This window comes from Saimiri boliviensis, chromosome 21 (assembly GCF_048565385.1).
Source record: "Saimiri boliviensis isolate mSaiBol1 chromosome 21, mSaiBol1.pri, whole genome shotgun sequence".
Classification (NCBI taxonomy): domain Eukaryota; kingdom Metazoa; phylum Chordata; class Mammalia; order Primates; family Cebidae; genus Saimiri; species Saimiri boliviensis.
In genome coordinates, this window is record NC_133469.1 from 14,099,168 (window position 1) to 14,113,339 (window position 14,172).

General features: G+C 58.0%; 1 protein-coding gene across 2 annotated transcripts in view; it reads left to right on the top strand.

The window, feature by feature from the left end:
• The window catches only part of TMPRSS6 (transmembrane serine protease 6), a 38,519-nt gene that overhangs the window by 22,274 nt on the left and 2,073 nt on the right, over positions 1-14,172 (top strand). For both annotated transcript variants that reach the window (XM_010343494.3, XM_010343496.3), the window contains 7 exons: positions 6,592-6,737; positions 7,167-7,265; positions 8,253-8,366; positions 10,084-10,200; positions 10,480-10,648; positions 11,566-11,837; positions 13,557-13,693. In XM_010343494.3, the coding sequence (XP_010341796.2) occupies positions 6,592-6,737; positions 7,167-7,265; positions 8,253-8,366; positions 10,084-10,200; positions 10,480-10,648; positions 11,566-11,837; positions 13,557-13,693 (1,054 nt within the window). The remainder of the gene's footprint in view (positions 1-6,591; positions 6,738-7,166; positions 7,266-8,252; positions 8,367-10,083; positions 10,201-10,479; positions 10,649-11,565; positions 11,838-13,556; positions 13,694-14,172) is intronic.

Sequence of the window (14,172 nt, forward strand, 5' to 3'; positions counted from 1 at the left end):
TCTCCCTTATCCCCTCCAGCCACAAACAGCAGGACAAAGGAAGCCCCACCCCATGCTTCCTGTGGGAGGCCCTCCCCCCCCTCCCCCTCCTCCTGCCCCACCCCACGCTTCCTATGGGAGGGTTCACCTCCTCCCCCTCCTCTGCCCCTCCCCCTCCCCCTCCCCCTCCCCCTCCCCCTCCCTCCCTGATACAGTCGGGCAGGGGTTTGGATACTGAGGAGCCAGGGACTTCACAAGCTACCATTGGGTAATGACAGAGCGAGTGTAGAACACGGATGGGGAGAGTCTTTTCCCTTATCAAAAAGAATGCTGCCTCGGTGGTGAATTTGGGGTCTCTGAGCACCACTGAGCTATAGATGTGTGGGCTGAGCCAGTCCCAGTGCCCAGCCTGGGGTACAAGTGGGGAAACTGACCAGCGAGGGCTAAGGACTTGGCCTGTCGTCCCTGTCTTTTCTGCCTTTCAGTGGTGGGGATGGACTTCAGGGTGTAGCCAAGCGGTGGGTGGGGGGTGAGGGTGAGGCCTGGCAGCTCTCTATGTCCCCATGGCTCCCCTCCCTCTGTCCAAGCACCCCTCACCACGTGAGGATGGGAGTGCTCAGAGGGGTCTGGCATCAGGGTCTGTATGAAACTCCAGATGCACCCCTACCTCGTCTGTGAAACGAGGGCCTCAGGCCAGCCCAGGGCCGCAGCCTTTGATTATTTCCCCATCTGGAAGGCGCTATCTCCTCTACAAGTTGAGCTGATTCATTCCTGGCCAAATGCCATTCCAAGTCAGGCTGGGGAGGTGGAAAGAGTTCAGCATCTGCCTCCTCTGCTTCCTGTTTGGGTGAGGACTTAGATCCCCCAGCCTCAGGTAACTCATCTGAAAAAAGGGCATGAAAGAGCCCCCCGCCCCGGGAAGACTCAGTGAGACAATGCGTGGGGAATGGTGTGCGTGCAGGCATGGATCGGGCCAGCGACTCCGCGTTCATCACCGGCTCTCAGGCCGCTCTGGACAGGCACAAGCCGAGGGCTTTATGGTGCTGCCTCCTCCAGCCTCAATAACTCAGCGAGGAGGCAGGTGCCTGTACCGCCTTCATAGAGCCGTGAGACGCCAAGACACAGAGAGACGAAGTAATCAGCACACAGCCACCCAGCTCGCTGAGGCAGAGTTAAGGCCAGGCGGGCTGATCCACAGTGCACGTGGGTGCGGACACGCGTCGTGTGTGTGCATCCATTCATGTCTGTGCACGTGTGCGATTCTTCCCTCTGAGACTCTAGCAGCCCATGCCAGCTGGTGACTCCTTCAGCCAAGGCATCCCCAGCCGACCCCCTGGCATCTGGGTGGGGAAGAGTCGACTGTTTGTGTGTCTGTCCCGCCAGTTCCAGAGCGGCCTGGGAAGTCCCAGCCCTTTCTTCTCAGATGTTCATTCAGGGTCCAGGGTCCCCAGGGCAGACCCTCGTCCCCTCGCTGCTGACTCCCACTGTGTGTGAATGTGGAGGGGAAGGCAGAGGTGGTGCCCGTGAGCCATCCACGCTGGGCCATCACGCTCTCGAGTTATGATCACGGCTGATAGTGATGGGTCCCATGTAGACAATGGGACATTCTTAGAATGAGCGTTCGTTGGAAATCTGCTTGTGTGGGTGGCACAGACTTGAGAGGTCTGGGGAAGAGCAGATTTTCAGACAAGGACTTACGGGAAGGGGGAGGTACAGCCCTTTGGCCCAGGATGGCCACTGATGGAGAGGGCGGGTCAGGGGAGAGGGTGCCAGCGTAGTGACGAGGAAAGGCTGGCCTGCAACCTCCACGGGCTGAGCACCCTGAGGCTTCCCACCTGACTCCTCTGAGCCCGTGGTGCCTCCTCCACCCCCCTGACCTGCCTGCTTCTTTTTTTTTTTTAATTTTTATTTTATTTTTTTTTAAAGATGGGGTTTCACCATATTGGTCAGGCTGGTCTCGAACTCCTGACCTCAGGTGATCCAACCACCGCAGCCTCCCAAAGTGCTGGGATTACAGGCGTGAGGCACCGCGCCCGGCCAGACCTGCCTGCTTTCTACCTAGCTTCTCGCAGTACCCACGTGAGCCCAGCTGAGGCCTCATGCCCTTGAGTGGCCTGAGGGTGGTGGAGGGACTGGCCCGGGAGATCTGGCCACAGCTGCTCAGTTTCCCAGAAGCCACTCTCATGGCGCGCCTCCGCAGCACAGGCTTCCCCCTTTCTGGGAACCTGCCTCCTGCCAGCTTCCTCTCCTGTGTTGTCACTTCCCTTATGATCCCCCCACAATGTCCACTCACTCCCCGCCAGCAGGGACAGGCAGAACTGTGGGTTCCCTAGGCCGGCTGGAGCCACCCCCCCACCCCAACCTGGCCTGGCCTGGCTAGGGGGTGGCCCTGGTGTTCTCCGGAGCCCTGGTGGCCAGCACTGTCAGCAGCCACAGACGCTCAGTGGGAACTTCAGAGCACCTGCCCTTGGCTGGGCTGGCCGTGCAGAAGGAGGCGGCGGCTGCTGCCCTCCATGAGCTCACAGCCTGACGTCAGCAAGCACTTCAAAGAAGTCATTTCCTATGTATGCCTTCACCCAGGCCGCAAGGGAGATAGGATCACCCCTGCTTTACAAATGTGAAGAGTAAAGCTTGCTGAGGGTGACCCGGGGTCACGCAGCTTGTTCCTGGGGCAAAGCCAGGCTGCGGATTCAGCTCTGCAGCCCTGGTCCAGAGGGGTGCTGTGGTCTTTCTCTCCGGCGCTTGCCTTCTCTGACCCTCCTTCCCCTTTCCCCCGTCTGTAGTAAGGGCACAGGGGGCTGCATTCATCCACCCACGCGCCCTGCCTTCTTCCCTTCCTTCTTCCTTCTCGTTCTCCTCCACCCCCCACCCTCCCCTCCATCCACCCATCCATGCATTTATCCCTGCAGGAATTACTTCCTGGCAGGGTCCCTGCCAGCCTCCTGGATGAGGCCAGAGGAGATAGTTCCCATCTCCAGAGAGGTGAGGAAGCAAGGCAGGCCACGCGGTGTGAAAATGTCCCTTCGGACGCTCGCTGCTTTGCAGCTGACGTGAACTGGCAGGCCGCGCGGCTGTCAAGCTTCTGCTGCTGCTTGCAGAGGGCTGCAGGGGAGCCCTTGATGGACGGGGGGCACTGGAGAGCCAGAGAATGGAACCCTCCCCCAAGAAACTCCGTAGAAGAAACCGAGAACTCATATGGGCCAAGGGGCCAGGCCAGGGCTAAAGTCTGTGACGGGGACAGGGCCACCAAGGCCCTGCCTAGTTAGTTCCAGTGGTGTTTTAGGGGCCGCCCCGTCCCCTTCCCTCCCCCCCTCCTTCTGTTCTCCTCCTCCTCCTCTTCCTTTTCCTTCTCCTCCTCTTTCTCTTTCTTCTTTTCTTCTTTTTCTCCTCTTTCTTCTTCTTGAGGAGCAAGAATCTGGATTACTACGTGAAATTTGCTGGCAACTCAATGAAGCAATTTCTACACGCCGCGTAAACAGATTATCTTTGCACTGAGTGACTCGGCTTGGGCCACTAGATTTCAGCTCCCACCTTGAAGTCCTCTCTGGCCCCGGAGTTCCACCCCCTCCACCCCTGCTCCAGGCCTCCAGAGTGAGAACCAAATGCCGCCCAGGCAGACAGGTGCCCGGGCTGTGCGGTGAAGCCTTGGGGAAAGGCTGCTGCCAGCTACAGGCTGCTTCTAGGATGCCCCCTGGAGGTTAATAGGGAGAACTTCCTGTGGCAGGGACAGGTGCCTTTGTCTTGCAGCCCCTGCCCAAGGCTTGGTGACACTGGAACTCTCCACACAGTTGCTTTAGGGTGAAATGTCCCACTCCCCTCCAGCCCCGGCTTGGGCTCCTGCTCTGTCTCTCCACAATCTCCCTGTGACTGTGGGAGGGGCACCCCAAGGTGCGTGGGATGCACTTGAGTCCTCATTCGCGGGATCAGTACTTCCCAACGCCTGGCTCCCCTGTGTACTTCCTGAGGCCCTTCTGTGAGGAAAACAATCCATGATAACTTTATAAATAAACAGGCATCAAAACCTGTGTTACCTTCGTTTTACCAGGTCAAGAGGGCTAGACTTGCTCAGGGGCGCCCCCTGGCGGTGCCTCGTCCCCCACAGGCCCCACTGAGCTGGGGGAACCATGGTGGGGTTCCAACCTGTTCTGTCTCAGGAGTTCCTCTCTGCAGAATGAGCACTCTGAGTTCTTCTTTCTATAGATCTATACTTACAACATTAGAAATTCAACAGAATTGTAAAATGTTTATCAATTCCTTTAATGTAATTGGAAGCCCGTGACACATTTGAATATAAATACCATTCTATGAAAACTAGTTGCATTCTCCAGCACTAAAAACATTTAGTGACAAGAGTACTGTCGTTTTACGTTTCTATACCTTTCTTTTTTTTGAGACGGAGTTTCGCTCTTGTTACCCAGGCTGGAGTGCAATGGCGCGATCTCGGCTCACCGCAACCTCCGCCTCCTGGGTTCAGGCAATTCTCCTGCCTCAGCCTCCTGAGTAGCTGGGATTACAGGCACGCGCCACCATGCCCAGCTAATTTTTTGTATTTTTTAGTAGAGACGGGGTTTCACCATGTTGACCAGGATGGTCTCGATCTCTCGACCTCGTGATCCACCCGCCTCGGCCTCCCAAAGTGCTGGGATTACAGGCTTGAGCCACCGCGCCCGGCCTTCTATACCTTTCTTTAACAACTGGATTCACAGACCACATGCTGGACCTTCCCACCTCCCTCCAAGTTCAATCAGTCCTGACGTCACACGTCGCGTGGTCTCTGGACAGTTGTTTCTGCCACCTTATGAGAGAATGAGGGCAAAAAAGGCAATGACATCTGAGTGTTACTATTAAAATGAATTGTGAGCCAGGCTCACACTTGTCATCCCAGCACTTTGGGAAGCTGAGGTGGGCGGATTATCCGAGGTCAAGAATTGAAGACCAACCTGACCAACATGGAGAAACCCTGTCTCTACTAAAAATTAGCTGGGCCTGGTGGCATATGCCTGCAGTCCCAGCTACTCAGGAGGCTGAGGCAGGAGAATCACTAGAACCTGGGAGGTGGAGGTCGCGGTGAGCCGAGATGGCGTTATTGCACTCCAGTCTGGTTAACAAAGAGTGAAACTTCATCTCTAAAAAAAAAAAAAAAAAAAAAAAAAGACTTTTGGAGCCCCGGGGGTCCCCTGACTGCGCTTTGAGAACTGCGGGTTGGTGTAAGGGTAAGATCACGGTCACTGTAGCTGGATAGACCTTTGGGGGTGCCAGAGCCTAGGGCAGGTCTGTGGAGGACATGGAGGCGGCAGGGCACTCAGACCTCGGAGCTCGTTGGGCAGTGGGAATTGGGTGGCTAACTAACTTAGTGAACGATGAAGTGCTTACCACATTCTAGAAGTTCTGGGGAAGTGCCTGGCCCCTGGGAATCATGGCCAGCTCCGTGGGGTGTTGGATCTGCTGTGGGCTGTTGGCCTTCGGGGGCATTCCCGCTGCTCTCTGGATTTCCTTTCGCTTTCTCTGCCTGGGGCATTTTCAGCTTCTGGAGACTTTACCTTCGCCCTGCGTGTGATTCCTCCATCTGCAAAGGCTCTCTGATTTGCTCTGTGGGAGCACTTCCTTCCCTGTGGGGGGCATTTCTAGGAGCTGATGGAGCTGTCCCCATCTGTTCTGCAAGGGTGTCCCACCTGGGATGGAGGGAGGGTCCCACTGTTCTGGGGGTGTGGTTGCGCCCACTCTGTGAAGGGGCGCCGGTGCCCACTTGCTCTGTGAGGCAGAGTGGGCTGGATTTTCTGCTGGAGGAGCCCCTGGGCCCATGACTGGGAGATGGGAGGGGCTCCTACTTGTTCTCTTATAGGAGAGAAAGACTCAGACTCTCTGGAACTTCCCCTGCCTGCTCTGTTTGAGTAGGGGAATGTTCTTGGTGGCATTGTGGCAGGGATGCAGCGGTGGTGGGTGCTGGCTGGCAGGGATGTGAGGGTGCTCCCGCAGCTGGGGGTGGCCCCACCCCATGTGGCCATGCTCAGAGAACGTGCTGCTCATCAGGACTAAGCTACCGGTAATGGGAAAAGGACTGATCCTTCCCTCAAGCCCACAGTGTCACCGGGGGGCAGGAGGGTCGGTGTCTCAAGGGGCGCACTGCTGCCCCTCACCCCACACCAAGCACAAGGCAGATGGCCTTGTCCACCTGCAGACAGTGGGCCAGTCAAGGGCTTTTGCCTCTACTGACCCATTGAAGCCTTTTGTCAGATTCAAGGTCAACAGAAATAATACCTTTCCTTGTTTTATAACAAGGAATAAACTCAAAGAAAGACCTTGACTTGCTAGAACCTCACAGTTCACAGGTGACCATGACTAGAATTTTTATCTGGCAGGCAGTGGGGAGCCATTGATGGTGTTTGAGCAGGGGAGTGACATAGCCAGACTGCTTTCTAGAAGGTGACTCTGGGGGTAAGCAGTCACCCAAGGGAGACAGCAGGACACAGGCGGCATGGCGGGGGTGCGGCAGGGGGGCGCGGTGGGGGCGCAGCTCCCCCTGCCTCTCTGGCTGCCCTGCCCTCGCTCTGGCTATGCACCGGACCCAGGAGACCCGCCAGTGTGGCCCTGAGTCATCTCTGGTCCCCGCAGGCTGTGTGGCCTGCGTATCCTGCAACCCTACGCCGAGAGGATCCCCGTGGTGGCCACAGCCGGCATCACCATCAACTTCACCTCCCAGGTCTCCCTCACTGGGCCCGGTGTGCAGGTGCACTACGGCCTGTACAACCAGTCGGACCGTGAGTATGGGCAGCCCGGGGAATCCTGCAGCGACTCCCTGCCTTTTGGCCATCCCTGGAACCACCAAGGGGGTTGTGAGCAGCTGTTTATGAGGCTGAACAAAAGGAGTGTGTGTGTGTGTGTGTGTGTGTGTGTGTACGTGTACGTGTGCTTGCACAAATTTATGCAGCTTTGTGTGCCCATGTGTGCAAGGCAGCCACATGGGTTTGCAGAAACACACACTCACACATATCCACGTATGTGTCGTGTGCATGTGTCTGGATGTGTATGTCTGCTCAGACTGTGTACACAGGTGCCCGGAACATGTATCTGTGGGTGCCTGTCCATGCACGTGTGAGCGCACAGAAGCGGGCATGTCTGTGTGACTTCAAGGCTATGCATGGCCTAACGGCCCCTCCCTGCCCCCATGGTCCCCTGTGGTTTCGCAGCCTGCCCTGGAGAGTTCCTCTGCTCTGTGAATGGACTCTGTGTCCCTGCCTGTGATGGGGTCAAGGACTGTCCCAACGGCCTGGATGAGAGAAACTGTGGTGAGCAGCCCACGCGCCCATCCCTCCTCTCTCCTCACCTTCTCTGCTCTGAGCTGAGTGGAGACCCCACCCCCGATTGCAACTTCCATTATCAGCACCCAGGAAGTGGGGTGCTCTCACTGTGTGGGGGTGGTGAGATGAGGCAGAACAGGAATGCGGCCTCCCCAAGACCACCCCGTGGGGCAGTGGCAGGGACAAGTGGGGAGCCAGGTCTCCTGACTTCCAGCTCAGGGCCATCACTCCCAGCCCCTGTCCCAGCTAGCCTTCCAAGAAGGAACAGAATGGGTGAGGGAGCTATCCCCCCTCCTCTGCCCTGTCAAAGTTCTAAGTACCATGTGGGAAGAAGGAAGCACGAAGTTCGTGTGAGGCTGGGGGATCATCCTGCCACGGTGCTAGGGAAGGCACCTCATATTCGGAAGTCAAACATCTGGCTTCAAGTTCTGGCTCAGCCCAGTCACCTCGGATGAGTCACTTTGTCTGTTTTCACCAGTGAAATGGGGTATCTCACAGGGTTGCCGTGAAACTTTGGGTGTAAAGTAGCAGAGAGAGAGGCCGGGCGCAGTGGCTCACACCTGTAATCCCAGCAATTTGGGAGGCCGAGTCAAGTGGATCACCTGAGGTCAGCAGTTTGAGCCCAGCCTGGCCAACATGGTGAAACCCGTCTACTAAAAATACAAAAATTAGTCGGACGTGGTAGCACACACCTGTAGTCCCAGCTACTCAGGAGGCTGAGGCAGGAGAAAGGCTTGAACCTGGGAGCTGGAGGTTGCAGTGAGCCAAGACTGCGCCACTGAACTCCAGCCTGGGCGACAAGAGCAAGACTGTCTCAAAAAGAAAAAATAAGCAAAGACAAAAACAAAAATAAAGTAGCCGAGAAAGAGATTTGTGATTAGTAATGTGCGATACAGCACACCTTCCACAGGCATCACTGAGCCCTGCTGGCTCCTCTGGCTTCCTCCCACCTGTCCCCTCTATGTGTCTCCACAGTTTGCAGAGCCACATTCCAGTGCCAAGAGGACAGCACGTGCATCTCACTGCTCAAGGTCTGTGACGGGCAGCCTGACTGTCTCAATGGCAGCGATGAAGAGCAGTGCCAGGAAGGTAGGGTAGGCCTGGCTGGGTGTGTGGAGGGACACCAAAGACAGCCCAGGCCTGCTGCGTGCTTCAGCAAAGGGGTCTGGTTTCTCGTCATCCCAACACCCACCAACCCCTCTGTACCTACACATGTATGTCCATCCATCCATCTTCTGGTCTCCAATCACCCTGTCTGTCCATTGATTCATACAGCTACCCATTTATCCGTGCATCTACTGGCCTGTGCAACCATCAATCTCCCTATCATCAAACTGTCAATCTACCCATTTAATGATTTGCCTATCTGCCTGTATGGCCACTGTTCCATCCACCCACCCATCCATCCTCCCACCCACCCACCCACCCATCCATCCATCCATCCACCTGTCCATCCATCCACCCACCTATCCATCCTCCCATCCACCCGTCCATCCATCCACCCTCCATCCGTCCATCCATCCACCCGTCCATCCATCCATCCATCCTCCCGTCCACCTACCCACTCATCCATCCTCCCGTCCATCCATCCTCCCGTCCACCCGTCCATCCATCCTCCCGTCCATCCATCCTCCCGTCCACCCGTCCATCCATCCTCCCGTCCATCCATCCTCCCATCCTCCCATCCACCCATCCTCCCATCCACCCATCCATCCATCCATCCATCCATCCTCCCATCCTCCCATCCACCCACCCATCCATCCATCCTCCCATCCACCCATCCACCCATCCACCCATCCACCCATCCACCCATCCACCCATCCATCCATCCTCCCATCCACCCATCCATCCATCCATCCTCCCATCCACCCATCTATCCCTCCATCCCTCCATCCTCCCATCCACCTGTCCATCCATCCTCCCATCCCCCCCATCCATCCATCCATCCATCCATCCCTCCATCCCCCCATCCATCTACCCACCGATATCCGTAGCCCCCTGTTTGTCTACTGGTCCTTAGGTCCACTCATTCATCCAACCTTCTAGCTGTTTGTCAGTCTCCCTAATGGACCACCACTCCACCCATTGGCTTTTCTGCCCAATCTTCTGTCTGGGTCTATTTATCCGTCCATCCATCTACCCATCCAACTGACCAACCGACTAACACTTCCAGACTATGCAGCAATAGGCCAGGTGCAGTGAGGAAGCACGAATAAAACGCCAGAGACACAGCCCCTGCCTTCCAAGGCTTATCTGTTAGTAGGAGGATATGATGGGTGACTCTCCTGCAGTGTGGGAAGACTGGGGGGCAGGGAGAGGTCCGACATGAAGAGCTTCCTAGAGAAAGTAGCTGTTTGGTCCTTGATGAGAGCTAAAACTTAAATAAGCAGGTGGAAGGGAAAGAGGCAAAGCCCAGGTGGTGGGGCATAAAGTTCTTTATAATGAAGAGCAGGGAGGAAAAGGTGGGCAACCGGGCAGAGCCTGGGGGACTGCCAGGCTAGGTGGGGACTTGGTCTGAAAGTGGAGGCACAGTTCTGCCTTGAAGTTCCACACCGGAGGCGGGGGCATGACCTTGTGGTCAGGAGCTCCAGTCTGAGAGGGAGACACTGCCTTGTGCTCAGCAGACCAGTCTGAGTGAGACTGGGGGAGATGGACATGGCCTGCTTTTAGGAGACCCTAAAGGAGACTCAGAAAAAGGCTCTCCAGTCCCCTCCTGGCTCCATCGTTCCTGCACCCCACTTTGGAAGGCTCCCTTGGGGCTCAGAGACCCATCTTCTGTGCCCTGTCCTCATGCCCTCTGCCCCAGGGGTGCCCTGTGGGACATTCACCTTCCAGTGTGAGGATCGGAGCTGCGTGAAGAAGCCCAACCCGCAGTGTGATGGACAGCCCGACTGTAGGGACGGCTCAGACGAGCAGCACTGTGGTGAGCCCTACCCGGGTGCCCAGGGCCCTGGAGCTCAGGAGGGAGGGGGCTGCCCAGAGCAGGCAGCTGGAGGGAAATCTCACTGCTGTCCCTGGTCTCTCTCCATCCCATCCTCTGCCCCCTCACCTGGGTCCTGATGGTCTCTCCCCCTCCCTGGTTCTCCTGTTCTCGGTCTCTCCATCTCTTTCCTTTGCCCTTCCTCCCTCTCTGTCTGCTTCTCACTGGCCTCTCCCCTTCCCCTCCTCCTCTGTCCACCCCACCACCTGCCCTCATCCCCAGACTGTGGCCTCCAGGGCCCCTCCAGCCGCATTGTTGGTGGGGCTGTGTCCTCCGAGGGTGAGTGGCCGTGGCAGGCCAGCCTCCAGGTTCGGGGTCGACACATCTGTGGGGGGGCCCTCATCGCTGACCGCTGGGTGATAACAGCTGCCCACTGCTTCCAGGAGGACAGGTGAGGGGAAGGGCATGGGGACCCAGGCTGTAAGACAAGGGCAGGGAAGGCGGGCGGGAGGTGCACTGTGTCTGAGCTGTTTGCAGAGAGAGGGAAGGGCGGTTGAGCCCCCAGACAGGCTACCGCGACGTGGGTTCTAGTCCTGGCGCCACCAGGACCCACTGCGGCCCTGGACATGTTGTTCCACCTCTCTGCCATCTACTTTTGGTATCTTGCTTTAAGTTGGGTCAGTGATTCATTCATCCATTCACCTCATTCACTCACTCAGCAATACTGGCTGTGCTCCTACTCTGTGCCAGGGGCTGTGCTAGACGCTGGGCATGCAGTAAAGGACAAACTGCCCTATCTGGTCATAAGCTATGACACTTCCCCCGGTGTGACACGGGGTGGCAGGTGGGGCTGCGGAGCCCCCAGGGGACGTCTCATCAGGCCCCATGGCCATCTTTCCCATGTGCTTGGTGGGCTGAAACCTCCCCCAATCCACCCCCAGATGGAACTGGGCTCCGGACTCCGCCCCCAGGCCCTGCACAGAGATCCGGCCCCCTTTTGTATCCTCTCTGGGGTGCAGGGCGCTCTGACCACCCAGGTCTCTTTAGCCCCACCCCCAGCTCCCCTAACCCCCAAGAACATTCCAGTAGAAAATGCCATTCCCATTTCTCAGATGAGGCGGCAGAGGCTTCGAGAGGCACACACGCGTCTAGGCAGGGATGGAGCTGGGCCGACTAGGACCAAGGCTGAAGGCTGTTCCACCAGCTAGGCGGCCTCCAGGGAGGGAACGGAGGGCGGGTACGGAGGTCACTGTCCCAGGCGGGGAGCTGGCTATTCTGAGGGTCTCTGGCTGGGAAGAGGCAGCCCCGGAGCAAGGACCCCACCCCATCCCACCTCACCTCCTCCCACCCCACCCCACCTCGCTCCAGCATGGCCTCCCCGGCGCTGTGGACCGTGTTCCTGGGCAAAGTGTGGCAGAACTCGCGCTGGCCGGGCGAGGTGTCCTTCAAGGTGAGCCGCCTGCTCCTGCACCCGTACCACGAAGAAGACAGCCACGACTATGACGTGGCGCTGCTGCAGCTCGACCACCCGGTGGTGCGCTCGGCCGCTGTGCGCCCCGTCTGCCTGCCCGCGCGCTCTCACTTCTTTGAGCCCGGCCTGCACTGCTGGATCACCGGCTGGGGCGCCCTGCGCGAGGGAGGTGAGCAGCAGCGGGGACTGGCGGCGGGAGGCGGAGGGAGACAGTGCGGGTGCGGATGCGCCCCGCAAAACGGAACCTGGAGACGGGCGGGGCGGGGCTGGGCGCCCTGGGGCTCCACCCACGGGCCCTCTAGTCCTTGGATCCAGATTGGGCTGAATTTTTACAGTAGAAAACCACCATTTAATGCGGCCCATAAGCCCCCTGCCCCTACCCTCCCAGCTCTTCCCTTCCTTCTGGAAGAGCGTTTCGTGTGGAGCAAAGGGGCAAGTCTGGGACCACTGGCCACGTGCAAGCTCCACCCGCTCCTCCTGGGACTGCAAGGGCGAAGGCTCTTAATTAGCACTTTCCACATGAGGTTGGATTTTAAGAGAACGTGACTTAATACGATCCACCCAACAGCCCTAGGGGCGGATGCTGTGGGCCCATTTTACGGATGGAGAAACCAAGGCTCAGAGACATATTGCTGTAAGTCACATAGCCAGAGAGGACTGGAGCGGAGATGGGAACCCAGGACTGGGGGCCTCCAGAGCTCCCGCTCTTCCTGCTACTGTTCTCAGAAACGGGGTCTCTCCCCTTTCTACCTTTACTGATCAGAGCTGGCCATCCCTGGAGGCCACCGCACAGTTCTGTGGACACAGGCCCAGCTGGCAAAGCTACAGCCACGCCCTACAGCCTCAGTGCTGGTGGCTTCTGTACAATGACTTACAATCTGGAGGCAGGCAGGGCCACAGAGATATTTTAAGGGGGAAACTGAGGCTCAGAGGAACAGTGACTTGCCCAGGGGGATGGCAGAATCATGGCAAAGCAAAGGTTGGTTCATTCACTATTTGTCTACTCATTCAGTCACTCAGTGACATGTTTCTGAGCACCAACTACGTGCCAGGCATGGTGCTAGGGGAAGGGTACGTAAGGATGACGAGGCCATTCTCGGGGGAGACAGACAGCGGTAGGGCCGACATGGACAGGGAGGTGCAGGGACCGTGGAGACAGAGGAGGCTCCTGCCCAGATTGGGTCAGGGGAAGCTTCCAGGGAGAGTTGTTTAAGCTGAGGCCTGGAGGATCAAGTGGCAGTGTCCAAACGGGAGACATTCAGGTGAAGACACAGGTGTCAGGACAGGAAGACCTGAGAACATCTGCAGCCTGCCAGAGGGGTGGAGGTGGTGGCAGCTGTGCCTGGGCAGCCAGAAGGGCAGTGTCAGGATCTTGGACCAGGGGCTCTCCCTCCCACCTGCACCTTAGAACCTTGTGCGGAGCCTCAAGGAACACCCTGCGTATCAAGTCTCCCCGGGGACTGTGGGGTGCAGCCCTCGTGGAGAATCGCTGGGGTGGACTGCAGAGCTGGGGCACTGCAGAGTTCTAAGGCAGCCACGGGGGGTCAGGTATGGGCTTCAGCAATACCTCCAGGTTCTGTAACGGGGCACTGGGGAGCCAGCCAGAGCCCAGAGGCGCCTGAGCAGGCAGAGGTGGGGGATAAGAAGCTAGAGGAAGACACTCATCCACATGGGCTTTGGTGGGGGGCTCTGTCACCGTGATCCCACAGAGAAAGAGCTAGAATAAAGTGACAGGGAGGCAGAGGGGCAGGAGCGACCCTAGCAGGGGAAAGGGTGGGCAGAGCAGGAGAGAGGCAGGCTCCTGAGATGCAAAGGGAATAGCCTCAGGGAGAACAGAACAAGGGCTCCAGGCAAATGAGACCTCACCTCTGCCCTGGATCGTGGACAGGCCCCACCAGCAACGCTCTGCAGAAAGCGGATGTGCAGCTGATCCCACAGGACCTGTGCAGCGAGGCCTATCGCTACCAGGTGACGCCACGCATGCTGTGTGCCGGCTACCGCAAGGGCAAGAAGGATGCCTGCCAGGCGAGTCCCCGGTCGTGGGAGGGAGAGGATGCCGCTCGCTTCACCAGGGTCTGGCCCTTTGCTCACATCGGCCTGCTGAAGCTTCCCACCTGCCCAGCAAGGTGGCGAAGGCCGCCCCCACTTTACAGAAGAGGAGACTGAGGCTTGAGGGAGGGGTCAAGGAGCTTGCCCAAGGTTGCAGAGCCACAGACCAGAAGAGGTGTTGTGACGGGCAGGTGTTAGGCCCCGACGAGCTTCCGCTCTTTGCCCATCGCAAGGCAGTAGGCCCACAGTGAGGTAGACACAGGAAGAAGAAAGGGGTGTCAGCCACGGAGGGGAGGCAAAGGCAGAGGGGGGCGTAGGGCCACAGCACACGTCCAGGAGGGCCCAGACTGGCTGGAGACTGCGCAGGGCTGGATTGGGCTCTCTCCGTTTAGCAGAGCTTCAAGGCTGAAAGCGCCTCTCTGGCACCACCCAGCCAGTTCCCAACAGTCGGAACT